Here is a 25612-nt window from a genome sequence, read left to right as displayed (position 1 = left end):
GGAGAAATTAAGTCTCCATCTTTGCACTTGTGCTGCGACTCTTTCATACCAGAAAATCGGATCACAATGAGGTGACACTCGGATCAAACTCTGCCAAGTGTCATTAGCATAATCAGCCTGAGGCCGGCGTCACACTCGGCGTAAGACAATACGGTCCGTATTTTACGGCCGTAATACGGCCGAAATACGGTGAAATGTTCCCAAAATAGTGATCCGTAGTCAGGGTGTGTCAGCGTATTTTGCGCATGGCATCCTCCGTATGTAATCCGTAGGGCATCCGTACTGCGAGATTTTCGCGCAGGCTTGCAAAACCGACATCTAATGGATTTATGTGCTCAAATGTTCGGGAAAACATATATACAGTATATATATATATATATGTCATTGAGACACATATATATATATTCTGTATTTAGATTTCATTCAGCGCGATATGTGTTAAAAGCCGGTAATTCAATTGCCGGCTTCTCATTTCTCCTGCACAAACCCGACAGGATATGAGACATGGTTTACATACAGTAAACCATCTCATATCCCCATTTTTTTTGCATATTCCACACTACTAATGTTAGTAGTGTGTATGTGCAAAATTTCAGCGCTGTAGCTGCTGAAATAAAGGGTTAAATGGCGGAAAAAATTGGCGTGGGCTCCCGCGCAATTTTCTCCGCCAGAATGGTAAAGCCAGTGACTGAGGGCAGATATTAATAGCCAGGAGAGGGTCCAGAAAACGCCCAGAAAAAGGAGTGTTTCCCGAAGTGGTTTCCACTTGAAAAGCTACTCCAAAAAAAGTCTGCTTGCACATTGCCTAACTATTTTTACTATAATTTCACTTCTAAAATAACTTTATAAATCGCTTCCCTGCTTGATACAGAAACTTTTGGGTCTTCCATATTTATATTCCATACTGAAGATGCTGATTTTGACTATTTTTGCTTCGCTTTTTTATTATTTGTGTGTGTTTTTCTATTTCTTTATTTTTTTGTGGCTTCATTTTTTGTGGTTTTTTACATATTTTTTGTTATGTTTTATAAAAAATATCTTAAATCCCCAAAATTTGTAATGTTGAAAAATGTATTTGGGCTTAATTCATTACTCCTCTTTTTGTCTATTTTTTAACCTGTTTTTCAATTATGTTTTATTCTTCTTTTAATTTGTGCCTTTTTTAATATCTACTTTATATGTGAACACCTCTTTTGTATGTTTTGTTATTTTCGGCAGGGTTTGGGATTTCCTGATGTGTTCACCTGATTTATCACAACTTTTTAAAAAAAATCACAAAATTCGGCACAAATGTACCCCAGTCCTTCCCCCAAATTATTTTATGTGCCCCAGATATTTTGTCAAAAATTCTGCGCTGTTTAAGGAAACATGCACTAAAGAGTCACAAAGCAGGTCTGAGGCAAAATCAAGAGGCTTTTTAATTTAGTTTTATTTTTTTTTTAAGTATTTTATGCATAAAAATGTGAACTAATAGCACAAGACCAAAAAAAATGACCTGAAAAAAAATCTAAAAATGCCGATATGGGCCCATGATGTTTTCTTTAATGGCTCACTTGGGATAAAGGCTCCTGTGATGGTCAAAGTAACTAGTAAATGAGCCTTGAGGTGTTGACGGGCGCTTGTTTATCTTCTTACATGAAGTGTCCTCTTCTCGTGGAGTCATTCAGCTTCTCAGTTGCCATCACAGTTTACGGGAGCCGGTGCTGTCCGAGTATTGGGTGTCAGTAAACCGTCATTATCGGGGGCTTCGTTTTCTGCACATGTTTACAAAACAAGGAGAAAAGAAGACAAAAATATAAAGTGTCAGGAAATAGTTGCGTCTTAGGATTGTGCCAAGTGAGTGATAGTGAGTTATTCCTGGTAGGTACATACTAAAAAAAAATACTTTTTTTTTCTCATTTCTCCCTTTGCAGAACAACATGGCAGCCGACAAATTCTTTCTCCTTGTTTTCTTCTCCTAAAGGCTGGAACTTTAAAGGGGTAAGACATTTTTTTTTCCTTTTTGTTTTATTTTTATGAATTTAACATTGAAATGGATCTGCCATGTGTGTTTTAATAAATACTTAAATTAAAATAATTCTGGGTCGTCTTTTTTCATAACTCCGCATTGTGCCGTTCCTCCATTATTCCTCCTGGAAACAAATGAGCAACCTGTCGACTTAGTTTGAGGGGCGTGTCCCTGCAGAATCTGAAACTGGTGGTGTTCAGGGACACGCCCCCTCTCCATACTGATAATACCCAGCTGCCACTTCCAAAATTTCTCAGAGGAATCGCAGAGGAACGGGACAGTACAAGATTTTAAGAAAGATGATGCAGCGTTGTTTTGATATGTCAAATACAAAAACTAACAGATCAGAAGTGATGACGGTCCCCTTTAATTTACAGCTGAGTAATACATTGTGCCCATAAACCCCTGTGTACCGTATATTCACAATTTGTTTTGTAGCTGAAAAAAAATATAAAATATTATCAATAAAGCAATGTTTTTCTGTCATATGTGCAGTTTTCAGTGACCATAATATTCTTACATCCCTATTTGGCATTTTGTAGATATGTTATATAGGAAACATCCATATTAATAGTAATTATTGTAACTTTTCACTTGGGGTTTGGATGTAGTCTTAGGATAAGTTCACGTTACGTTTTCGCTTGCATTTTTTTCCATGCTTTTTTTGCGGTGAAAAAATGCAGCATTTTACTGTCCCAACAAAGTGATTGAGAGTCCTGAAGTCTCCGGCACATGCTGCTTAGATAGGTAGATAAGCCCCTGATGCCGGTGGGCTTAGCTGACCTTCGATTTTGGGGGTGACAGGTTCCCTTTAACGTGTGCACATGCCCTATATATATGTATGTGTGTTTATATATCTATATGTGTATGTATATATACAATATTGACTTTGACATTGGATATATCTCCATTGACTTCGGTAGTGGGTGTCCACTGTGGGGCGATCCATGCTTGTCTACCTTGTGCCCCGGGCTATGTTGCAAAAGGAAGGTGAATTAATGATGAATGTGATAGAAATTAGGCCACATTAGGACACATTGTACACGGACCAATGATTCTCTATGGGGCTGCTCCTATCTGACGTATATGTTTGTCAGCGTATTGCGCAAAAAATCCGCCAATGAAAGTCTATAGGGGTGAGAAAATTACGGATTACACAGGGAACATCAGTGTGACTTGCGAGAAATACACAGCCGTGTTCTATAGAAAAGCCGGTAACTCAGCGCGGTGTACAGTAAAATCACACTGACAGGTTAGAATAAATGTATACACTGGTATAAATATATATATGTCAGTGACACACACACATATATATATATATATATATATATATATATATATATATATTTATTTATATTTATATTTCATACAGCGCTAGATAGCTTAAAAGCCGGTAATTCAATTGCCGGCTTTTGCTATCTCCTTATTAAACCCGACAGGATATGAGACGAGACATGGTTTACATACAGTAAACCATTTCATATCCCTAATTTTTTTACATATTCCACACTACTAATGTTAGAAGTGTCTGTGTGCAAAATTTGGTGGCTCTAGCTGTTAAAATAAAGGGTACAATCACGGAAAAAACTGGTGTGGGCTCCCCACGCAATTTTCTCCACCAGAGTGGTAAAGCCAGTGACTGAGGGCAGATATTAATAGCCTAGAGAGGGTCCATGGTTATTGGCCCCCCCTGGCTACAAACATCTGCCCCCAGCCACCCCAGAAAAGGCACATCTGGAAGATGCGCCTATTCTGGCACTTGGCTACTCTCTTCCCACTCCCGTGTAGCGGTGGGATATGGGGTAATAAAGGGTTAATGTCACCTTGCTATTGTAAGGTGACATTAAGCCAGATTAATAAAGGAGAGGCGTCAATTATGACACCTATCCATTATTAATCCAATACTAATAAAGGGTTAATAATACACACACACATTAAGAATAGAGTATTTTAATGAAATAAATACACATGGTGTTTTAAAATCTTTATTGTACGCTTAATCCACCTGAAGACCCTTGTTCTGTAAAAAAAAAAAAAAAAAACATTAAAAAGCAACAATATCCCATACCTGTCCGGCGTTCAGTCATGTCCCACGCTGTAAATCCATCTGAAGGGGTTAAATAATTTTACAACCAGGAGCCTGCTAACCAGATCTCACCAGAGCATGCCGAGATATCACCTTATCCCAATACGCTTGCTCACCACTAATTGAAATGTGTCTGATACATGTGGAGATCATATGAGGTCTTTATTGCTTTTAGCAGATTACATCTCATGGAGGCATTTGCTCACCATATGGTCATAATATGGCCAACATAATATTTTTAGATGCTGCAGGGAAGTCGCACAGATGAACTTGTCCAAGGATGAAAACAACCGAAAGCCACATTATAATTTGCATCGTAACATAATCCAGTTGTAGCTGCGAAGTGGAAACATGCAAAGTATATAATGTAAAAGGCTTCTCCATGCGCACTAAGTCTCCGGTGACTTCTGTGCTTGTGCAACTCAATGCAAATGTGACAACATGGAATAACAGAGATACATTAGATGGCGGCGCTGTGTACTGCTGTAAAAGTGAATGCGATCAATACAGAATTGCAGCTTTCCTGTAACTTCACTTATTTTAATTGCTGCTCAACTTGAGAAAGGTCATGTGGGAGTTGTATGAGACATCTCGGGCTGGAGATCAGATGGACACAGTAGTTGCTTTGCACTCATCTCTAATAGAAGTGAATGGGAGCTGAGCTGCAGCCACGAGTGTTCTGTACATCCGGCCACAGCTGGAGCTGCTGTAACGTGACGCGGGGGCAGTAGTCGTGAGCGATACACTCGTCTCTTACGCTCCGACATGTTACATGAAGGTGGCGGTCCTGGCTGGGTGTGTGGACTTGTGCTATGGAGGCGCTACACCCGTGCAGGCCGCATGATGCTGGTGACTTCATCAGTTGTAAGGGTCAATGAGGGAAACCACCAACCAACAGTAAACAGTCTACTACCCACAACTTGGTGGAACCATGTACTGTCATGTCCCACGACTTGGGAAATCATTCAATGTTTTGCATTGCTTGTGTTCTATCCTTCTTTCTAGGCAGAAGTTTGCTTTTCCCTGTATTTTGTCCCAACTCTCTCACTGTAGTCCTGTGATGTATGTTTGTTCACGCCCTTATTCTCCATTTTGTCATCATCACCATATCTGTATGCATCTTCTACATGTCCTCTGTTGAATATTCCTTTTTACCTGCTACTTTCATCATAATACAAGAATTTCGGTTAAAGCAATCCTCTTTTCCTGGAGTCTTCTTACATGAGATCGTGGCTGAGTTAAGCTATCTGATAAATCGGTATGAACGTGAGTACAGGTCAATACGGAAGCGCCCAAAAGAATAGGTCTATCCAGGCACCACTGCGTTCTACATACCCATGAGTCAGAATAGTAAAAAGGAATAGCCTGCCTTCAGAGACAGTAACTCAAGGTCTGTGCTGAACCCCGGTGGAAAAGGACATTTCCCAGATACACAGTAACCCAGTTCCCAGCCAGACCCCAGCGTGCATAGAAGCACACACTGCAGATAAACAGTGAGAAGTATAACCCTCATCATCCACTCTTCCTGCCTGCAAACAAATCATGTCTGAAGCGAGGTATACAATGTCCCTACCAGACTTACAAACACAGGAAAGAGACCTAGATCCCCATCCACCAGCTAGTGAAAGAGGAAAACGTACAGTTAAACCTACATGGAAAGTCATGGAGAATTTAGAGACTGAAAAATGTGTTGTATATAGTGATGTGTCTTCACTATGGGAGAAAGTGCTGAGTCACATAGACACTGTATCAAGGCCTGCTTCTCATGAGTTACCACTAGAGGGAGTCCTAGAACAATTATGCACAGCATACCAAAGGTATATGGAGAAGACTGACCAATACATTATTCTCCTGAAGAAACTGAATCTGCCAGAGACTTTAAAAGAATTGCAAAGTTTCCAGCAGCTTAATTCTGAAAGGGACTGCACCGTACGTGACATTAAAACCAAGATAGAGGCTAAAATTGCACGGACACCAGATGCATCATCTCGCTCATCCAAATCGTCTAAGCACTCAAAACGCTCATCTAGGTCAAGTTCATCAAAATATTCCACTCTCAGCCAGCAGCTTATAAGGGCACGTGCTAAGGCAGAAACGTCTAAGATACAAGCAACCTTTGCGCAAAGGAGAGCAGAAATGGATGCAGCCACAGCACAAAAGAGAGCAGAAATGGATGCAGCCACAGCACAAAAGAGAGCAGAAATAGAAGCAGCCAGAGCACAAAAGAGAGCAGAAATGGAGGCAGCCACAGCACAAAAGAGAGCAGAAATGGAGGCAGCCACAGCACAAAAGAGAGCAGAAATGGATGCGGATGCAGCACGCAAGGAAGCTCTGGAGAAGGAATGTGAGCACGCAACAGCCATGGCGGAGTTAAGGATCCTGGAGCGAGCTATCAGTGGGAGTCAAAGAGACAGCATCAGTTTGTGTGAAGTGGAGGCGGAGGACCCTATTGAACGCACAAGAGACTACGTGCTAAGCCAAAATGGCGAACAGCAGATCATCACTAACACTCCTGATGGCGTTCATGCTTCTCCAGGACACCAGGATGCCGATCCACTTACAGAACCCTACACTCAAGGTCAGTACAATGCTCCCAAACTTGAACTTCCTTCGTATTCCAGTATGCGCCAAGACCATGCATCTCATCAAACTCCACAGGCTATTATCTACACGCAACCCAATATACCGGCAGGTCATTATACTCTCGACAACCGCACAGTACCAGCTCCGCATGTAGCAGAGACTATACCCACCAAACCGGTTGCTGGACTAAATGCATATGCCACTCCATACTTACCCACATTTCAAGGCCAAGACGTCTCCACTCCTATGTACAACACCGCTCAGCCCACATTCGTGCATCCTAAGTCAGAAAGAACAGACCTGTCCGACTTCGCAAGGTACATGATTCGCCGCGAACTTACTAAAACCGGTCTCACAAGGTTTGACGACCAACCTGAAAATTACAGAGGTTGGAAAAATGCCTTTAGAACCGTAACTAGTGACCTTGGCATCACTGCTGCCGAAGAGCTGGACCTGCTAATCAGATGGCTAGGACCACAATCCACAGAGCGTGTCAAGAGACTCAGGTCTGTACATACCAGTAATCCAATGGCTGGTCTCATGGCTGCATGGGAAAGACTAGAGAAAAACTTTGGCAGTCCAGAAGCCATAGAGGATGCACTGTTCAAGCGTCTACAGAGTTTTCCAAAGATATCAAGCAAAGACAGTTCAAAGTTCCTGGAGCTCAGTGACTTGCTGTTAGAGCTCCATCTGGCCAAGGCAGACACCCACCTACCTGGCCTCAGCTATCTGGACACTGCTCGTGGAGTAAATCCCATTATCTCCAAGCTACCGTACAACGTACAAGAAAAGTGGACTACACTAGGGTCAAAATACAAGAAAGACCATCAAGTGTCATTTCCTCCGTTCTCCTACTTCTGTGAGTTTATAAAAGATGTGGCAGAGCGCAAGAACGACCCAAGCTTTTCCTACCAAGAATCCAGTGGCCCAGCTTCACCTCCTTCTAAATACGTCAGCGCACGCTCGAACGACAGAAACCGCAGGGGTCCAGTGTCAGTGAAGAAGACGGATATTCTTCCCTTACCAACACCAGCCCCAGACAAGAGTAACAAAGGTGAAAAGATAGAGAACCCAAATCGTGAATGTCCCATCCACAAGAAGCCACATCCCTTAAAAAAGTGCATCGGCTTCAGGAAGAAACCGCTCCTAGAACGCAAGGAGCTTCTAAAGAAGTTCGGGGTATGCTACAGATGTTGTGCTTCTACTGAACACCTTGCTAAAGACTGTAAAACTACAATTAAGTGCATGGAGTGTGACAGTGAGGACCACGTACAAGCACTCCACCCATTCCGTCCTGACTCTACACTTACTCCTTCCCCCACCACGAGCCATGGCGGGGAGGACGCAGCTCAAACTGCAAGCCATACCACAATATCTTCTTCATGCACAGAAGTCTGCGGAGAAGACCTCTGGGACAAGTCCTGTGCGAAGATTTGCCTGGTGAACGTATATCCCAACGGTCACCCAGAGAAAGCCGTGAAGGTGTACGTCCTTCTGGATGATCAGAGCAACCGATCACTTGCAAGGTCAGAACTCTTTGATATGTTTAACTTAAAGGGAAATGCCTACCCTTACACCTTAGGTACCTGCAGTGGTGTTACAGAGGTTTATGGGAGAAGGGCCAGTGGTCTTACAGCGACATCTCTCGAGAACACCGTCGAGATACCGTTACCTACACTGGTCGAGTGCAACCAGATTCCATCCAATCGAGAAGAGATCCCAACGCCAGAGGCTGCTCTTCATCACCAACATCTCAAGGGGATAGCAAACAAGATACCAGCCCTCAACAACAGTGCAGATATCCTGATTCTGCTTGGCAGAGACATTCTCCGGCTGCACAAGGTGCGTCAGCAAATTAATGGACCACACGATGCACCATTTGCCCAACGCTTAGATCTAGGCTGGGTAATCATAGGCAATGTTTGCATACACAAGATGAAGAGACCTAACAACATCTCCTCTTACAAGACACACATCTTGTCAAATGGTCGCAGCACCCATTTCCAACCATGCCCACATCACTACTGGGTGAAAGAGAAAGTGAGCAACACCAAGTGGCAACAGGAATCCTTCAACAACATGAACACACTCCAGTCCTGGGAAGAAAACCTCAGGTCATCAGTGTTCGATTCCACAAGTAATGACAACAAGTTGGCACCCACAAGGGAAGATAAAGAATTTATAAAGGTTATGGATAAAGAATTTGTTCAAGACGACTCCAACAGTTGGGTAGCTCCTTTACCCTTTCGTTTCCCAAGAGTGAGGTTGCCGAACAACCTGCAGCAAGCAACTGCAAGGTTCTCATCCTTAAAGCGTACCCTAAAGAGGAAACCAGAGATGGAGAAGCATTTCATTGACTTTATGCAGAACATCTTTGACAGAAATCATGCTGAACCTGCGCCACCACTGAGGGAGGGAGAAGAATGTTGGTATCTTCCATCCTTTGGTGTCTATCACCCTCGCAAGCCTAATCAGATCAGAGTGGTGTTTGACTCCAGTGCTCAGTTTGAAGGCCTCTCTCTCAATAACCTGCTCCTAACTGGGCCCAACCTGAACAACAGCCTCCTTGGAGTATTGATCCGCTTCAGACAAGAACCTGTTGCCATAATGGCCGACATTCAGCAGATGTTTCATTGCTTCATTGTGAAAGAAGACAACAGAAACTATCTTAGGTTCCTATGGCACAAGGACAACAACGTCAACAATCAGGTCATAGACTACCGGATGAAGGTCCATGTCTTCGGCAACAGTCCCTCACCTGCTGTGGCGATCTATGGACTGAGACGGACAGCCCAGGAAGGTGAGAGAGAGTACGGTTCCGATGCTCGGCAATTTGTAGAGAAGAACTTCTACGTGGACGATGGGCTCAAGTCCTTGCCCACAAGCGAAGATGCAATTGACCTACTCTCCAGAACACAGGAAATGCTATCCACATCAAACCTCAGACTCCACAAGATTATCTCTAACAGTCAAGAGGTAATGAACGCGTTTCCATCTGAGGACCATGCCTCAAACCTAAAGGACCTCATCTTGGGTTCCGATGTTCCTCCAACACAGCGCAGCCTTGGTCTACTGTGGGATATCAAACGGGACACCTTCACTTTCCAAGTGTCACCCTATGACAAACCCTTTACCAAACGAGGAGTCCTATCTGTCATAAATAGCATCTATGATCCTCTCGGGTTTGTAGCACCCATCACTATTCAAGGCAAGATACTGTTAAGACAGCTTACGGCCGAGAACACGGATTGGGACACCCCGCTCCCAACTCAGAAACAGCAAAGGTGGGAGGCGTGGAAGAAGTCTCTGAAGTTCTTAGAGCAACTCCAAGTCCCACGTTGTTATTCTCCAAGATCACCTTTGACTGCAATCAGAAGAGAAGTTCATATTTTCTCTGACGCATCTACAGAAGCCATAGCCGCAGTAGCTTATCTGATGACCTTAGGAGCTAACAAGGTACACTGTGGTTTCATCCTGAGTAAAGCCAAGTTAACTCCAAAGCCTGCACACTCTGTACCCAGACTCGAGCTTTGCGCTGCGGTATTGGCAGTAGAAATTGCTGAAGTTGTACAAGACGTAATGAACGCGTTTCCATCTGAGGACCACGCCACAAACCTAAAGGACCTCAACTTGGGTTCTGATGTTTCTCCAGCCACACTTCTCACACAGAAGATTGGAGCTGCTACAGTTCCGCCTGGGAACTTTGATAATAAGGACATTTACAGACGTCAGTGGAGGCAAGTACAACACCTGGCTAACGTGTTTTGGCATCGATGGAAGACCAAATATTTACACTTGCTTCAAAACTGTCACAAATGGCAGACGCCCAGTCCCAATCTCCAAGAAGGAGACCTTGTTCTCTTAAAGGATACAGAGGCTCATCATAATGACTGGCCAATGGGACTTATCACCAAGGTCCTACCCAGTGAGGACGGAAAGACTCGTAAGGTAGAAGTTAAGGTGACAAAAGGGGGCTCTACCCGAACCTTCTTCCGCCCGGTCACTGAACTCGTGTTGCTTCTACGAAAGGAGAACATCACATGAACTGAACATGCTCCTGGACGTTGTTCACGGCGGGGAGCATTCCTCCTCATCCTCCAGTTTATTGAATGTTGACATTTTCCATTGGATTGAACCCTTAACATTCCCATTGGATTCTGGGTTGGTGGAAGAGTTTGCATGTTTGCGGCTTCCCCAATCTGAAGATGGGTTTTATATACTTGAACTTATCTTTCGGTGTGATCTACGGGTCAACAACAACGAGTTGGACTTAAAAATCTTTTATGTTTTATTATTGCATGCACGTTTTTCTTCCTCTTGTTTTTTCAGGTTCGAACGACTTCGAAGAATTACGGACATCGTGAAATCCAAGGATTTCAGACGGGGAGTGTCATGTCCCACGACTTGGGAAATCATTCAATGTTTTGCATTGCTTGTGTTCTATCCTTCTTTCTAGGCAGAAGTTTGCTTTTCCCTGTATTTTGTCCCAACTCTCTCACTGTAGTCCTGTGATGTATGTTTGTTCACGCCCTTATTCTCCATTTTGTCATCATCACCATATCTGTATGCATCTTCTACATGTCCTCTGTTGAATATTCCTTTTTACCTGCTACTTTCATCATAATACAAGAATTTCGGTTAAAGCAATCCTCTTTTCCTGGAGTCTTCTTACATGAGATCGTGGCTGAGTTAAGCTATCTGATAAATCGGTATGAACGTGAGTACAGGTCAATACGGAAGCGCCCAAAAGAATAGGTCTATCCAGGCACCACTGCGTTCTACATACCCATGAGTCAGAATATGTACAGTAGATAGAAGATGCAATACTTCACAAACCTTTCCTTTAATACATAGAGCATCTTCCACATCTACACATACAGGTCCTTCTCAAAAAATTAGCATATAGTGTTAAATTTCATTATTTACCATAATGTAATGATTACAATTAAACTTTCATATATTATAGATTCATTATCCACCAACTGAAATTTGTCAGGTCTTTTATTGTTTTAATACTGATGATTTTGGCCTACAACTCCTGATAACCCAAAAAAACTGTCTCAATAAATTAGCATATTTCACCCGTCCAATCAAATAAAAGTGTTTTTTAATAACAAACAAAAAAACCATCAAATAATAATGTTCAGTTATGCACTCAATACTTGGTCGGGAATCCTTTGGCAGAAATGACTGCTTCAATGCGGCGTGGCATGGAGGCAATCAGCCTGTGACACTGCTGAGATGTTATGGAGGCCCAGGATGCTTCAATAGCGGCCTTAAGCTCATCCAGAGTGTTGGGTCTTGCGTCTCTCAACTTTCTCTTCACAATATCCCACAGATTCTCTATGGGGTTCAGGTCAGGAGAGTTGGCAGGCCAATTGAGCACAGTAATACCATGGTCAGTAAACCATTTACCAGTGGTTTTGGCACTGTGAGCAGGTGCCAGGTCGTGCTGAAAAATGAAATCTTCATCTCCATAAAGCATTTCAGCCGATGGAAGCATGAAGTGCTCCAAAATCTCCTGATAGCTAGCTGCATTGACCCTGCCCTTGATGAAACACAGTGGACCAACACCAGCAGCTGACATGGCACCCCACACCATCACTGACTGTGGGTACTTGACACTGGACTTCAGGCATTTTGGCATTTCCTTCTCCCCAGTCTTCCTCCAGACTCTGGCACCTTGATTTCCGAATGACATGCAAAATTTGCTTTCATCAGAAAAAAGTACTTGGGACCACTTAGCAACAGTCCAGTGCTGCTTCTCTGTAGCCCAGGTCAGGCGCTTCTGCCGCTGTTTATGGTTCAAAAGTGGCTTTACCTGGGGAATGCGGCACCTGTAGCCCATTTCCTGCACACGCCTGTGCACGGTGGCTCTGGATGTTTCCACACCAGACTCAGTCCACTGCTTCCTCAGGTTCCCCAAGGTCTGGAATCGGTCCTTCTCCACAATCTTCCTCAGGGTCCGGTCACCTCTTCTCGTTGTACAGCGTTTTCTGCCACATTGTTTCCTTCCAACAGACTTACCATTGAGGTGCCTTGATACAGCACTCTGGGAACAGCCTATTTGTTGAGAAATTTCTTTCTGGGTCTTACCCTCTTGCTTGAGGGTGTCAATGATGGCCTTCTTGACATCTGTCAGGTCGCTAGTCTTACCCATGATGGGGGTTTTGAGTAATGAACCAGGCAGGGAGTTTTTAAAAGCCTCAGGTTTCTTTTGCATGTGTTTAGAGTTAATTAGTTGATTCAGAAGATTAGGGTAATAGGTCGTTTAGAGAACCTTTTCTTGATATGCTAATTTATTGAGACAGGTTTTTTGGGTTATCAGGAGTTGTAGGCCAAAATCATCAGTATTAAAACAATAAAAGACCTGACAAATTTCAGTTGGTGGATAATGAATCTATAATATATGAAAGTTTAATTGTAATCATTACATTATGGTAAATAATGAAATTTAACACTATATGCTAATTTTTTGAGAAGGACCTGTACATTCGTCCTGTCCTTCTCAGAATGACGCGGTTCTACCTTTTTCAGTCCTATATCTTCACCACTACCCAGCTCAGTACAACAGCCCAGGTAGTGAGAGTCCTGTTATCAACCCGCGGTTCCGCGTCCTCTTCCCTCAGAAAGGAAGCAGTTTGCCAATATGGCCGGCACTTATCTTCTCTTTCTGATGCTCTGGAAATCCCGTCCGGAGCACTCTCTTCCTCTCTTTGTTTCACGTTCTCTGCCCTGTCTTGGCCCACTACCACTCTGAGTTATAAACACTGGGCCGTACCGCTAGGCATCCTCTCCCAGGACCCGTCTCTGGTTAATCACTCTGTTGATCACTCTCTCTGCTAAGGATCCCGCTATCCACTGTGTCGGTCTCCACTCACATCAGGGAAACCCACATCACGTTGTTCTGCTCACTAGTCAGACCATAGGTCTGCTTTTACTGAACTCACTTCATGACAGGAAACTCTCTGTCCCTTAACTATACTGTGTGTGCGGGGGATGCACTATACTGTGTGTGTGGGGGATGCACTATACTGTGTGTGTGGGGGGGGCTGCATTATACAGTGTGGGGGGCTGCATTATACTGTGTGTGAGGGGACTGCACTATACTGTGTGTGTGTGTGGGGGCTGCACTATACTGTGTGTGCTTGAGGGCTGAATTATACTGTTTGGGGGGCTGCATTATACAGTGTGTGGGGCTGCATTATACCCTGCTGCAGTGATAGTTGACTTTGTGGAACTTTCTCCCATCTCCCTACTGCATCTCTGGAGCTCAGCTACAGTGATCTTGGAATTCTTCTTTACCTCTCCCACCAAGGCTCTTCTCCCACGATTGCTCAGTTTGGCTAGACGGCCAGGTCTTGGAAGACTTCTGGTGGTCCCAAACTTCTTCCATACTGCAAAAATTCTGTTGTAACCTTGGCCAGATCTGTGCCTTGCCACAATTCTGTCTCTGGGCTCCTTGGCCAGTTCCTTTGACCTCATGATTCTCATTTGGTCTGACATGCACTGTGAGCTGTGAGGTCTTATATAGACAGGTGTGCGTCTTTCCAAATCAAGTCCTATCAGTTTAATTAAACACAGCTGGACTCCAATGAAGGAGTAGAACCTTCTCAAGGAGGATCACAAGGAAATGGACAGCGTGTGACTTAAATATGAGTGTCTGAGCAAAGGGTCTGAATACTTATGACCATGTGATATTTCAGTTTTTCTTTTTTTTATTAAATTTGCAAAAAAATCTACATTTCTGTTTTTTTCAGTCAAGATTGGGAGCAGAGTGTACATTAATGAGAAAAAATGAACTTTTTTGAATTTACCAAATGGCTGCAATGAAGCAAAGAGTGAAAAATTTAAAGGGGTCTGAATACTTTCCGTACCCACTGTACAATGTGATTTTCTGGATTTTATTTTTAAGATTCTGTCTCTCACAGTTGAAGTGTATCTACAATAAAAATTACAGGATTCTCCATTCTATGTAGGTGTGAAAACTTGCAAAATCGTCAGAGTATCAAATACTTATTTTCCCCACTGTAGATACTATTGAGTTATTTGCCAAATTTCACTTTAATATACAAAGGGATTTTCCAGTTTCAGATATCCCCTGTCACCAGGCACAGTTTGTTTAAAAACAACAATGTGCTTTATTCACCTTTCCCGGGTCCATTGTTGAGTTTCCTCCCCTGTTGTGTGTTAATGACATCACGTCAACAACACTGCAGCCAATCAATGAGCTAAGACGCTCATGCCATCAACTAAGGCAGAGCCGGGATGCTGGGAGCAGCTGAGGAGACTCAGCATCGGACCTGGGGAGGGCGAGTAAAGGACAATAATTTTTTTTTAGTAAACAAACTGCCATTGGAGGATATGGGGTTTCTAAAACTGTCCTTGATGTACTGCCTGCATGTAGGCTTGGAAAATTGCCAAAGCTACTTGCTGAATTGAATGGAGACTTTGATGGCCAAATGTAGACCAAAAAGGTTTCCATCAGTTACTTTGGGCAGTAACATGTTTTTCCCGCAACCCCCGTACATTGACCTTATAGGCGACCATCACAGATTCTGACAAAGTTTTTCGATACTTTTGTAATCACAAAATATTTTTTTTAGCAATAATTTTTCGTTACTTTTCTGGGAAAAGCGAAGAGTCTCCCTCAGCAAGAAGATCTTTGGGTACAGCCGGGACCAGCTGCTTGGAAAGCATCATCAAACCAGGGATTCAAGCTTGAGGAGGATAATTTGCATATTCCAGGTGCCTTCTGGGAAAAGCGAAGAGTCTCCCTCAGCAAGAAGATCATTGGGTACAGCCAGGACCAGCTGCTTGGAAAGCATCACCAAACCAGGGATTCAAGCTTGAGGAGGATAATTTGCATATTCCAGGTACCTTCTGGGAAAAGCGAAGAGTCTCCCTCAGCAAGAAGATCGTTGGGTACAGCCGGGACCAGCTGCTTGGAAAGCATCACCAAACCGCGCGCCTTATGGCGCGCAAATTTTTACCTGTAGGACATTATTGCAAGAAGGGAAGAGCACACAAGAAGGAAAGCACACAGCAAGTCAGCAGGATCTAGGAGCAACATGGCAGATGTGACAACCTACATGGTGAGCTGCAGCATGTGCTACATGTTCACAGATCGACCAGAAGAAGAATCCAATTTCACCTGTCAGAAGTGTAGACTAGTGGCCCTTTTAGAAGAAAAGGTGCGGGGTCTGGAAGAAAGAATAGCAACTTTGAAACTCATCAAAGAGAATGAAGACTTCCTAGACAGAACAGAAGCATCTCTACTGGTCACAGAAGGTGAAAAAAGTGTAAGAGAACCTCCAAAAGCAGATGAGTGGAAGCATGTGACCAAAAGAGGCAAGAAGACTATGGAGAAATCACCAACCACACAACTGAAGAACCGATATCAAATCTTTGTAGAGGATGAAGATGGCACACCTAAGGATGAAGCACTACCAGCAAGCAAAAAAGAAAAGGGTACACAGCAACAAGTGACAGCAAAAAGTACAGCCAAGAAGCAACGAAGAGTGGTGGTGGTGGGAGACTCACTACTGAGAGGCACAGAAGCAGCCATCTGCAGACCGGACATAACCGCAAGAGAAGTATGCTGCCTTCCAGGTGCGATGATCAAGGATGTGACCGATAGGATACCAAAGCTCTTCAGCTCCAAGGACGTCCACCCATTTCTTCTGATACATGTTGGCACCAATGACACGGCAAGGAAGGACCTACCGACAATCTGCAAGGACTTTGAAGAGTTGGGGAAGAAAGTAAAGGAACTGGATGCACAGGTACGTTTTTCTTCTATCCTTCCAGTAGACCGGCATGGCACCAGGAGATGGAACAGGATCCTTGATGCGAACAACTGGCTAAGACGATGGTGCAGACAACAAGGATTCGGATTCCTGGACCACGGTGTGAATTACTTGTACGATGGACTCCTCGCCAGAGACGGACTACACCTCAACAAACCTGGGAAACACACATTCGCCAGAAGACTCGCTACACTCATCAGGAGGGCGTTAAACTAGAAGAAGAGGGGACGGGAAGAAAAACATTAGACTCGAACAAAGAAGACCCAGGAAAACATACTCAGAAGGGAGGTAAGAACATTTCTAAAACAATCCACAGCGAGGAGATTGGAACAAAACAAAATCCTCTAAACTGCATGCTCGCAAACGCCAGAAGCCTGACAAACAAGATGGAAGAACTAGAAGCAGAAATATCTACAGGTAACTTTGACATAGTGGGAATAACCGAGACATGGTTAGATGAAAGCTATGACTGGGCAGTTAACTTACAGGGTTACAGTCTGTTTAGAAAGGATCGTAAAAACCGGAGAGGAGGAGGAGTTTGTCTCTATGTAAAGACTTGTCTAAAGTCCACTTTAAGGGAGGATATTAGCGAAGGGAATGAGGATGTCGAGTCCATATGGGTCGAAATTCATGGAGGGGAAAATGGTAACAAAATTCTCATTGGGGTCTGTTACAAACCCCCAAATATAACAGAAATCATGGAAAGTCTACTTCTAAAGCAGATAGATGAAGCTGCAACCCATAATGAGGTCCTGGTTATGGGGGACTTTAACTACCCGGATATTAACTGGGAAACAGAAACCTGTGAAACCCATAAAGGCAACAGGTTTCTGCTAATAACCAAGAAAAATTATCTTTCACAATTGGTGCAGAATCCAACCAGAGGAGCAGCACTTTTAGACCTAATACTATCTAATAGACCTGACAGAATAACAAATCTGCAGGTGGTCGGGCATCTAAGAAATAGCGACCACAATATTGTACAGTTTCACCTGTCTTTCACTAGGGGGACTTGTCAGGGAGTCACAAAAACACTGAACTTTAGGAAGGCAAAGTTTGACCAGCTTAGAGATGCCCTTAATCTGGTAGACTGGGACAATATCCTCAGAAATAAGAATACAGATAATAAATGGAAAATGTTTCAGAACATCCTAAATAGGCACTGTAAGCGGTTTATACCTTGTGGGAATAAAAGGACTAGAAATAGGAAAAACCCAATGTGGCTAAACAAAGAAGTAAGACAGGCAATTAACAGTAAAAAGAAAGCATTTGCACTACTAAAGCAGGATGGCACCATTGAAGCTCTAAAAAACTATAGGGAGAAAAATACTTTATCTAAAAAACTAACTAAAGCTGCCAAAAAGGAAACAGAGAAGCACATTGCTAAGGAGAGTAAAACTAATCCCAAACTGTTCTTCAACTATATCAATAGTAAAAGAATAAAAACTGAAAATGTAGGCCCTTTAAAAAATAGTGAGGAAAGAATGGTTGTAGATGACGAGGAAAAGGCTAACATATTAAACACCTTCTTCTCCACGGTATTCACGGTGGAAAATGAAATGCTAGGTGAAATCCCAAGAAACAATGAAAACCCTATATTAAGGGTCACCAATCTAACCCAAGAAGAGGTGCGAAACCGGCTAAATAAGATTAAAATAGATAAATCTCCGGGTCCGGATGGCATACACCCACGAGTACTAAGAGAACTAAGTAATGTAATAGATAAACCATTATTTCTTATTTTTAGGGACTCTATAGCGATGGGGTTTGTTCCGCAGGACTGGCGCATAGCAAATGTGGTGCCAATATTCAAAAAGGGCTCTAAAAGTGAACCTGGAAATTATAGGCCAGTAAGTCTAACCTCTACTGTTGGTAAAATATGTGAAGGGTTTCTGAAGGATGTTATTCTGGATTATCTCAATGAGAATAACTGTTTAACTCCATATCAGCATGGGTTTATGAGAAATCGCTCATGTCAAACCAATCTAATCAGTTTTTATGAAGAGGTAAGCTATAGGCTGGACCACGGTGAGTCATTAGACGTGGTATATCTCGATTTTTCCAAAGCGTTTGATACCGTGCCGCACAAGAGGTTGGTACACAAAATGAGAATGCTTGGTCTGGGGGAGAATGTGTGTAAATGGGTTAGTAACTGGCTTAGTGATAGAAAGCAGAGGGTGGTTATAAATGGTATAGTCTCTAACTGGGTCGCTGTGACCAGTGGGGTACCGCAGGGGTCGGTATTGGGACCTGTTCTCTTCAACATATTCATTAATGATCTGGTAGAAGGTTTACACAGTAAAATATTGATATTTGCAGATGATACAAAACTATGTAAAGCAGTTAATACAAGAGAAGATAGTATTCTGCTACAGATGGATCTGGATAAGTTGGAAACTTGGTCTGAAAGGTGGCAGATGAGGTTTAACAATGATAAATGTAAGGTTATACACATGGGAAGAAGGAATCAATATCACCATTACACACTGAACGGGAAACCACTGGGTAAATCTGACAGGGAGAAGGACTTGGGGATCCTAGTTAATGATAAACTTACCTGGAGCAGCCAGTGCCAGGCAGCAGCTGCCAAGGCAAACAGGATCATGGGGTGCATTAAAAGAGGTCTGGATACACATGATGAGAGCATTATACTGCCTCTGTACAAATCCCTAGTTAGACCGCACATGGAGTACTGTGTCCAGTTTTGGGCACCGGTGCTCAGGAAGGATATAATGGAACTAGAGAGAGTACAAAGGAGGGCAACAAAATTAGTAAAGGGGATGGAAGAACTACAATACCCAGATAGATTAGCGAAATTAGGATTATTTAGTCTAGAAAAAAGACGGCTGAGGGGCGATCTAATAACCATGTATAAGTATATAAGGGGACAATACAAATATCTCGCTGAGGATCTGTTTATACCAAGGAAGGTGACGGGCACAAGGGGGCATTCTTTGCGTCTGGAGGAGAGAAGGTTTTTCCACCAACATAGAAGAGGATTCTTTACTGTTAGGGCAGTGAGAATCTGGAATTGCTTGCCTGAGGAGGTGGTGATGGCGAACTCAGTCGAGGGGTTCAAGAGAGGCCTGGATGTCTTCCTGGAGCAGAACAATATTGTATCATACAATTATTAGGTTCTGTAGAAGGACGTAGATCTGGGGATTTATTATGATGGAATATAGGCTGAACTGGATGGACAAATGTCTTTTTTCGGCCTTACTAACTATGTTACTATGTTACTGAGCCACGAACCAGCAATCTTGTGCTCTAAACTTGACATTTTTGTCTTACTACGTCACATCCAGAACAAATGCAAAGTAACGCTTTATGAATCCGCTATAAATCAACGAGACAGAGAGAAAGAAGGACACTCCAACGTCAGAACATTTATTTATACAGGGAATCAGGTCGGCTTTGTTGTGGAGCAAATTACATTTATTGTCCAGCCTAAATAAACCAGCTCAGGAGCAGCTGCCAGAAAATTACTCAGATTAAAAATCTTTTATAGAATATCCACCGTGTCCTTGTAGGAAACAGTTGTCATAGCAATTAATACATTCCCCCGAAATGACATTCGCATATTAAAAAGTTCAAAAACTCTTCTGAGTCCTATGACATTTTCACATAAGGACATTTCATTTGCAATTTACTGCATGAAAATTCTGTTCATCTGGAAGTTTTGTATTTACCTGAATCGATATATGCACTATATGGCTGAAAGTATATGGACACCTGACCATCACAGCTAAAGGGTTTGTACCAAGATAGCAATAGAATAGATGATCAATAGGGGTCCAACCCCCTAGGAAGTGTGCTCTGTCACTACACAGGACACATCTCCAGAGTCTAGTGGTGGCGGCTTTATACCACTCCATCCGACACTCAGCATTGTGCTTCGTGATGTAAGGCTGCACACACCTGCTCGGCCATGGAGCTCTCGACAGGGGCACAGTGTTTGTGCTGATGTTAATGCCAGAGGAGGTCTGGACTCTGCAGTTATGTAGTCAGCAGCGTTGGTGACTTTTCTGTCCTCTGCTTTTCAGCACTTGATGACCCCACTTTGTGACCTTACATGGTCTCCACTTTTTTTTTGCTGAGATCCTGCAGTCCTTAAAAGACTCCCTTTTTTAGTAACACCAGGTAAAGTTGGAATATTTTGGTGGGAAGAGATGTGCAATGGTGGTATCATATTAGGATGAGAACACATTAGCCCTAATTCCTCAATACTGGCGATTTTTTTTTCTCTGGTTTTGATGATTGGTGTGATGGAGTCAGACGTTCCTGGTTTATAAAGAAGGTCACCCTTCTTCATGAATCAGGAGCATCTTACGAAAGTCGTGTGCCTCATTGTACCCTTCCAGAAATCTTACACCAGTCCCTGACTGGTGTAAGATTTCTTACACCCCAGAGTACTGAAGGAGATAGCAGAAGAAATTTTTGAACCACTCTCCATAATCTTTGAAAATTCTTGAAGATCAGGAGAAGTCCCAGAATACTGGAGAAGAGCAAATGTTGTTCCGATCTTCAAAAAGGGGAAGAAGGTGGACCCAGGTTCAAAGATCTTTCCTGGTTTAGAAGTCAGATTCATCAGCCTATAGTTCCCTGGAAACTACCAGGAAAGATCCTTGAAAAAATTATTTAACAACATGTATGTACGTACCTGGATAAGAATGAAGTGATTAACCAGAGTCAGCATGGGTTTGTAACTAATAAGTCATGTCAGACTAACTTAATTTCCCTCTATGACAGAATCACTGACTGGGTGAATCAGGGAAATGCTGTAGATATAGTATATTTTGACATCAGCAAAGCATTTGACAAAGTATCTCACACAATTCTTATTGAAAAAAAATGACTAAGTATGGAATAGACAAGGCAACTTTTAGGTGGATTCATAACTGGCTTAGTGATTGGACCCAAAGAGTAAATGGTTGCACATCCAGTTGCAAGAATGTCTCAAGTGGGGTACCACAGGGTTCTGTCCAGGGCCCTGCATTGTTCAACATCTTTATCAATGATTTAGATGAAGGAATTGAGGGTACACTTATTAAATATGCTGATGACACAAAGCTAGGAGGAATTGCTAATACTAGAGAAGAGAGAGGATTCAAAAAGATATAAATAAGCTGGAGCAGTGGGCAGCAACTAACAGAATGTTTTTAGGAAGGAAAAATGCAAAGTACTAAATCTGGGCAATAAAAATGAAAAAAGCATATACAGAATGGGAGGAATAGGGCTAAGCAACAGCACATTTGAAAAAAAAAGACTTGGGTATACTAATAGATCACAGACTGAACATGAGTCAACAGTGTGATGCAGCAGCAAAAAAGGCAAATACAATTCTGGGATGTATTAACAGAAGCATAGAGTCTAGATCACGTGAAGTCATTATCCCCCTCTACTCCTCTTTGGTCAGACCTCATCTGGAATACTGTCCAGTTTTGGGCACCACATTTAAAAAAAAAGACATCAATAAGCTGGAACAAGTTCAGAGAACAGCAACCAGAATGGTGACCGGTCTGCAAACCATGTCCTATGAGGAACGGTTACAGGATGTGGGAATGTTTAGCTTGCAAAAAAAAAGACTAAGAGGAGACTTAATAGCTGTCTACAAATATCTCAAGGGCTGTCACATTGTAGAAGGATCATCTTTATTCTCATTTGCACAAGGAAAGGCTAGAAGTAATGGGATGAAACTGATGGGAGGAGACACAGATTAGATATTAGAAAAAACTTTTTGACAGGGTGATCAATGAGTGGATCAGGCTGCCACGAGAGGTGGTGAGTTCTCCTTCAATGGAAGTCTTCAAACCGAGGCTAGACGGACATCTGTCTGGGATGATTTAGTGAATCCTGCTTTGAGCAGGGGGTTGGATCAGATAACCCAGGAGGTCCCTTCCAACTCTACCATTTTATGATTCTATTATTTTGGCATAAGGAACCTCACAGTTCGTCATGAATTACTCCATCATGCTCCAGCTCCATTCTGCCTATACTGGAGCATCCGGGAGAAACTGCCATTAAAACATCAAAAGTCTCAAAATTCTTGCACAACTTTGCAACATTTCAAGACAATTTATCTGAGAATTCTGGTAAGATTGCTTTGATGAATCGGAGCCATATCGCAGTAGAAATAAAATCCTTTGGCCATTGGCAAAGTCTCAGTCGCCAGACCTGCTGCACCGCGTGGTCTCACCACACTTAGATTTAGTGATCTCTTTAGAATAGCCCTTCCTTTCAGAAATATATATATAGCTAGTGACCTTATTCCTTTGCCCACCCTACAATGCAATCCCAGGAGGCTTCACCGTACAGGAAGAGTCGTGACTTCTTCGGCTCTAAACAATCATCTTTCCCCCAGATTGGTGCTGCGGCCTCTGTCACAGCCCATGATTTACTATGCCCGAGCTTCCGTTGTTGTATTCTTTTACTTTTTTCTTCTCCTTTATTGATTTAATGTTTTTTTTAGACCAGTTATTTAGCTGGGGTATATATCCTGTCAGCTGGGAGGAAGCTGGACGCATTTTATCTTCTTTCTCACCTTAAGGTTGCAGTGTCAGTGATGTGGGGGTCAAGACCTAAAATAGAAATGTAACAAGAACCAGTGCAACAATATAGAAAGTAGCCATAAACTATATATTAAAGGGAACCTGTCAGCAGGATTGTGCACAGTAACCTACAGGCAGTGTCAGGTCGGCGCCGTTATACTGATTACACTGATACCTTGTGATGAAATCCGTCTTGTGGTTCTTGTTTAATCTTTATTTTTAGTTTTGAGTTAATGATATGCTCGAGCTCCGGGGCGGACTGTGGGGGGTCTTCATGTGGTGCTCTGATAAGGTATTCATGTGTATGGCTTCTGACTGGTCAGTGATCCAATAAAGAGCTGCCCTCTATTTTACATAATAGATATTATCTGCTGGTTATTAAATTTGCTCGGGAGCCCACACAGTTTTTTTTTAATTAAATTCTGTATTTTACACAGGAGTTACACAGCTGCTGCAGAATACAACTCCAATCATTGTTGCCTGGTCACGCTGATCTCAGCTAAAAAAAAATATATATATATATAAATCTTGCAATTTTCATATTGGCCACTGTGGCTTTTTACACTCTAACTTCCTGCTGTTTCAGGAAACAATACATGTACATTAGCCACAATAGTTGGATCCTGACCCTTTCTTTTGTATTGATGCATCTTATGAGCGTGTGCAAAGGTAATTTTGAATAGAGGGGAAGCTGCAACATCGTCTGTTGTGATTGGTGGATCATTATCAGCTGTGTATAGAGGTGTTACCTGTCATTATAGTCCTGCCTCTGATGATAATGAGCCTGCTGAAAACTCTTGAAAGGACAGGAAGTTAGAGTCTAAAAAGGCACCCAGTGTGAAATTGCAAGAAAACTGATGTTTAGTTCTTTAATAAAAATTGTAATATGAAAAGAACATAGCCAATTAAAAAAATAAAATACAAGTTTTACAAAAAGCTATTTAAAAAAAAAAAGGTAATTTTCAGATGATAGCTTTGCATTATGTGGAGCTCTTTTGCAGTCTCCTGTATGATGGTTGTCCTAGCCAACAGCGTGATTCGTGGTCGTCCAGGAGGAGGGAGGTGGAAGAATGTGACTGTTAACAGCTTAAATGAGCGCATACGAATATTTTAAAGACATAGGCTGCCCTCTTTCATAAATTACCAGAGCACCTGCAGAATTTAGCCAGTGACTCATAGCTGGCAATGTATGAAAACACCGTATGTGAATCATATAGGGAGGATCACTGCCAGGATTCACGTAGAACGATGGTCTAGACGGTCCTATGTGTTGACCCCCACCGACTCCTGCACGCACACACATACTGGAGTCCAGTTCATTGTCAACTACGTTACATTATTAATTTATCGACTGATCTGCAAATCACTACAGTAGATATTGCATGGGGTTTTTTTTTACTTCAAAAGTTGCATTTTTGCAGAAAAGCAAAGAACTTTTGATGCCAAGGTCATGAGTGTGTTCTGCGAAGAAGGGTGGGTAAATCCTGTGAGAATTGGTCATTTTTTATTTGCTCAGTAATTTTTTTTTTCGCCTTGGTACACAGCACTTACAGTTCTTGGATTTTATCTGGACATCACACCTGGTCTGGACCTGAGACAAGCCAAAAACAGCAATGAAATTGTACCAAATGGCTCTCTTATTTGTAATATTTAAGATTTATTGTCTTTGGAGCAGCAGATAATCATGATTGTCTATAACGGGGGGAAAAAAACTGGAATAAAACACGTATTGCAAAGGTGTAATAAAAATAATGGCTAACAGAGAAAATACTGATCCGATACAAAAAACATTTGCTTCAGATTTACGAGAGATGGCATATTGGATGCAACTAAGGCTATGTGCACACGTCAGGATTTCTGGCAGAAATTTTCCTGACAAAAACCGGACATTTCTGCCAGAAATACGCATGCGTTTTTACCGCGATTTTACCTCGTTTTTACCTCGTTTTTGATGCGTTTTTTTGTGTGTTTTTTCCCAATGCATAGAATAGCGGGAAAAACGCAAAAAAACCCGCAAAATTAATGAACATGCTGCTTTTTTTACCGCTATGCGTTTTTTTCGCGGAAAAAAATGCATCATGAGCACAAAAATTGCAGAATGCATTCTAAATGATAGGATGCATAATGCATGCGTTTTTAATGAGTTTTTATAGCATTTTTAAAGCGAAAAAAAAGCGAAAAAACCTGAACGTGTGCACATACCCTTAAAATTGACCTCTCAGCAGGTTATAAATGGACAATTTTTGCTCTTATTTTATTCCTGCCGTTCACCTGAATATACAATTTTTTGTCTTTTTTAAATTCGCCATATTGTTCCAGAGATATGGGCTTTTTTTTCAGTGCTAATTTTTATGTTACTTACAAGGGGGCATGGCTCACATGTTCCTCTGGGGCGTGGCACACATGTTTTCCCTCTGGGACGTAGCTCATATGCTTCTCTAGGGCGTAGCTCACATGTTTTCCCTCTAAGATGTAGCTCACGTGCTCCTCTAGGGCATGGCTCACATGCTCCTCTGGGGCGTAGCTCACATGCTCTTCTAGGGCGTGCCTCACATGTTTTCCCTCTGGGGCGTAGCTC

At 42.4% G+C, this 25612-nt stretch overlaps 1 protein-coding gene across 1 annotated transcript in view; it reads left to right on the top strand.

Annotated features, from left to right (window-relative positions):
- ARHGEF3 (Rho guanine nucleotide exchange factor 3) overlaps nt 1-25612 on the top strand; it is a 324746-nt gene that overhangs the window by 84762 nt on the left and 214372 nt on the right. The window contains exon 2 of the mRNA XM_077278523.1: nt 1914-1980. Within this exon, the coding sequence (XP_077134638.1) occupies nt 1914-1980 (67 nt within the window). The remainder of the gene's footprint in view (nt 1-1913; nt 1981-25612) is intronic.

The sequence above is a fragment of the Ranitomeya variabilis genome, chromosome 8 (assembly GCF_051348905.1).
Source record: "Ranitomeya variabilis isolate aRanVar5 chromosome 8, aRanVar5.hap1, whole genome shotgun sequence".
Lineage (NCBI taxonomy): Eukaryota > Metazoa > Chordata > Amphibia > Anura > Dendrobatidae > Ranitomeya > Ranitomeya variabilis.
The sequence above is the reverse complement of the archived record's forward strand: the minus strand, read 5'-3'. Positions and strand labels throughout refer to the sequence as shown.